The sequence below is a fragment of the Triticum dicoccoides genome, chromosome 7B, assembly GCF_002162155.2.
Source record: "Triticum dicoccoides isolate Atlit2015 ecotype Zavitan chromosome 7B, WEW_v2.0, whole genome shotgun sequence".
NCBI lineage: Eukaryota > Viridiplantae > Streptophyta > Magnoliopsida > Poales > Poaceae > Triticum > Triticum dicoccoides.
The window spans coordinates 94342976-94346425 of record NC_041393.1 but is presented as its reverse complement, the minus strand read 5'-3'; the positions used below and the strand labels follow the sequence as shown (position 1 = coordinate 94346425).

The 3450-nt window shown below is 56.8% G+C and overlaps 1 protein-coding gene across 1 annotated transcript; it reads right to left on the bottom strand.

Annotated features, from left to right (window-relative positions):
- Positions 1-1264: 1264 nt before the first annotated feature.
- On the bottom strand, positions 1265-2719 carry LOC119336605 (UDP-glycosyltransferase 73C6-like). The gene has a single exon (XM_037608653.1). It carries the CDS (start codon positions 2702-2704, stop codon positions 1271-1273), a length of 1434 nt encoding a protein of 477 aa, XP_037464550.1. The 5' UTR covers positions 2705-2719; the 3' UTR covers positions 1265-1270.
- Positions 2720-3450: the final 731 nt, after the last annotated feature.

Sequence of the window (3450 nt, the reverse complement as noted above, 5' to 3'; positions counted from 1 at the left end):
TAGCTAGGATCTTGCCTCTCCATACCTACCCCCATTCTACTGTCAGACTTAGAACCACGACAGCCTCCCCTCCCCTCCCCCCCTCCCAACGCAGCACTTTGTCCCGCCGGATCTGGTCGCCGGATTCATTGTTGGGCTGCCTGGAGTTGCGGATCGAATCAGGAGAAATCCTTGGCTGGTAGCCACGACGACAACGATACCGGCCGATGTCGTTCCGCTCATCGGAGGCGTCGATGAGGTTCGTGCCTTCTCCCTCCTGCTCCATTCCCGGGAGAAATCCCTTGTTGAGACTAGACGGCAACGGCGCGTCGTGCGTTTCCTCCTTCTTGAAGGTGCCGGCTTGGGCAAGGTGGGAGAGTGTAGGGCTGCTGAGCGATGGTGGTTGGGTTTGCTGCTTCATCGGCGAGGGATTTGGGGCGTGGTTCTTTGTTTGTAAATTAGTTTAGGTCCACATTCCTTTTGAATTGTTCTTTGGCCAATCTGTGCATGCTTGCTCGACGTCTTTGCCTTGGGTAGGGAGGGGATAGGGGTCCTCTCTTTTGTTGGTAGTAGCAAGATGTGGTAGCAAGGACACAGAGCTGATTATGTGGGCTAATCTGATTCGAGTTATGGATGCTCCATATTTTCTCTCTGTTTGTTTGTTTGTTTGTTTGTTGTTCAGTGACTGCTCCCTTGTGTAGTTTTTCCTCTTCGTGCTTGTAACAGTGAGTCACTGTGTGGACTTTCGTCTGGTATCATTCGTGCAACGGCGTGTCGAGTTGAGTTCTCCCTTCGTGCCCAGAACCATGTCGAGCATTTCCATCTTTCGGCGGTCCGGCGCCTTTCGGGTCAATGCGAGTGGCAGGGCTCCCCTCCGGATTTGGAGAAGAGCAACATGATTACGATGTTCACCTTCCAGAGTAGATGAGGGCACGGTTCATCGATGCTATGCATTGGCTCAGCCCGAAGTTCCTCTATGTTTGCTCTACTGGGTTAAGCTCACTAGGAAGACTCCGTCGACTACAAACTAGTGCTTATTTTGATTACTTCTATAGGGTGTGTAGTCTTTGGTGCTTGTAAGCTGCTTCGGCAACGCCGTGCATCTCATGTTTGTTTTTCTTTTCTATTCATAGTTGGTTGTAATGGCGGCTTTGTGTAATTCCTGATTGGTTGATGGCTTTGTTAATTCAAAGCCTGACTTTTCTTGAGTCTTCCTTCTTAAAAAAAAAAAGAAACTGAACACTCGGCGCTCTATGGCGCACTGCTCTGTAAGACTCTGGCGAAATTCATTTTACGCATCCTTCTGCACGGCCATGCAACCTCCCGCGTCCACCTCGAAATGCTTGATCAGATCCAGCAGGTTGCCAAGCGATGACCCGCCCTTCTGCACGGCCGTCCTTGCCTTCTCCGAGAGAGCCAATGCTTTCCTCCTTCTCTCCTTTCCCTCTTCTCCCCCGTCCATGATGCTCCTGACGGCGGCCTCCACCACCTCTCTGCCCACCACTATCTCCTTCTTCGACACCCACATCAATGGCTCCTTGATCCCGACGCTCACGCCAATTCCGAGCACCTCCACGGCTAGCTTCTCGTTCAAGAATTGGTCCGAGAAGTGCGGCCATGTCACCACCGGCAGCCCCGCCGCGATTGCCTCTAGCGTCGAGTTCCACCCGCAGTGCGTCACGAAGCCGCCCACGGCTGCGTGGTTCAGGATAAGCACCTGCGGCGACCACCCTCTGACCAGCATCCCGCGCCCGGTGACGCGCTCCTCGAGGTCCTGCAGGAACTCGTGCACATCCTCGCCGTACTGGTCGGGGTTCTTCAGAACCCAGACGAACGGGTGCCCCGATCCCTCGAGCCCGAGCCCAAGCTCGATGACCTGCTTCGGGTCAGCGTGCACGATGCTCCCGAAGCTGACGTACAAGACGGTATTGGGCTCCTTGCCTTCAAGCCACCGGAGACACTCGTCGGCGTCAATGGCTGTGGTGGTGTTCCCTCTCTTTGCCAGCGTCGCGGCGTGCTGATGGTACAGCGACACCGGCCCGATGGTCCACACCTTCATTTTCCTGGCGGCCGCGTACCCAGCGACGTACTCCGACTCCATCTCAAGGAAAGAGTTCACGACGGCGCCATCGGCCTCGCCTTGCACCAGCTCGATTTCGTCAGCTAGCTTCTCGAACCCGGGCGCCCGAAAGAACCCGGGGGCTTGCGCCCTGGTCACCTCGATTCTCTTCTCCAGGCCCGGCACGACCACCGGCTCGTTGTCGTCGGCCACGGCGTCGTAGGAGTTGTACCTCTCGACGTTGTGCTGGCATAGGAGGCAGAAGGTGCACATGCTGAAGAAGCTGAGCCGCGGGACCTTGAGATTGGCCGCAACCTGCACGGTCCACGGGTGGCAGAAGTCGGAGATGATGCACGTCGGGTACGGCGGGTGCGCGCGGAGGTGGCGCTCGAGCGGCTCGGCGAGGAGCGTGAGGGCGCGGAAGTAGTTCGGTGCGAGGCCAAACGGGATCTTGTCGACGTCGTCGGCTTCCTCGGGCAGGCCCTCGGCGGCGCAGTCGAGCGGGAGCTCCACGAGCCGGATGGGCAGGCCGGACCGCCGCGCGAGGTCGACCGTCGGGCGGATGCGCGCGGCGTTGGACGGCGTGGCGACAACGCTGGCGAGCGCGCCGTGGGTGGCCAGCAGCAGCGCGGTGTCCACCGCCGGGATCACGTGGCCCTGGTACATGAGCGGGACGAGCACGAAGTGCGCCTTAACGGCGCTCCCGACGTCGTCAGCGCCGGCCCCGGTGGCGTTTCCCCGGCCGTTTGGTGCTCCTTGGCAAGCCATCCCCTGCTGCCCTGCCCGTACTGGTAGGAGAGATGGTTCGATACTGATACGCTTGGCGATGCCTGGGGCTGTCGCTAGTTCTGTTAGCCCCATGTCTTAAAAAGAAGGCCGAGTTTTGAATGCGACGAACGCCACCAGCCATCCTGGCCGGCGCCGGCATAGTCGAGATGGCGAGGTGACGAGATTTACGAGGTCACTACAAGATTTTCAGTTGTACCACTATAGTGTTTGTCCGTTATTATGTTGATGATGACTGATGCGTGAATATGAGGGCGACGAATGCTAGCTTGCCGAGGCTTAGCTAGCACAGATGATACCGATCGAGGACAAACCAGTGACGGCAAACGTCGCTACTGACCGACGTCATCTCTGAGCTTTGGTATACTCCTCTGCCCCGTCACCTTCCCCAAAAAGCATGTCTCTGGTTCTCATGTCACTACTATGGAACCATAGATCTGGGCAGCGCGTAATGATATGTTGTTTAGGAGTTATGATCAATGTTCTGTAATAACTCTCAGGGCCCTGATTGCTGATTTGGATCTTTGGTCACACCGTCTCATGGAGACAAGTGACAAGAAGAACGTCTTCTCATGGCGTTCCTACCTCTCTGCATGTTGCCTCGTGTCCATGTAATTTTGTACTTG

Excerpts from the sequence above, each read along its gene's own strand:
- LOC119336605 (XM_037608653.1), bottom strand. The coding sequence starts at position 2,704 with ATGTACCAGGGCCACGTGATCCCGGCGGTGGACACCGCGCTGCTGCTG.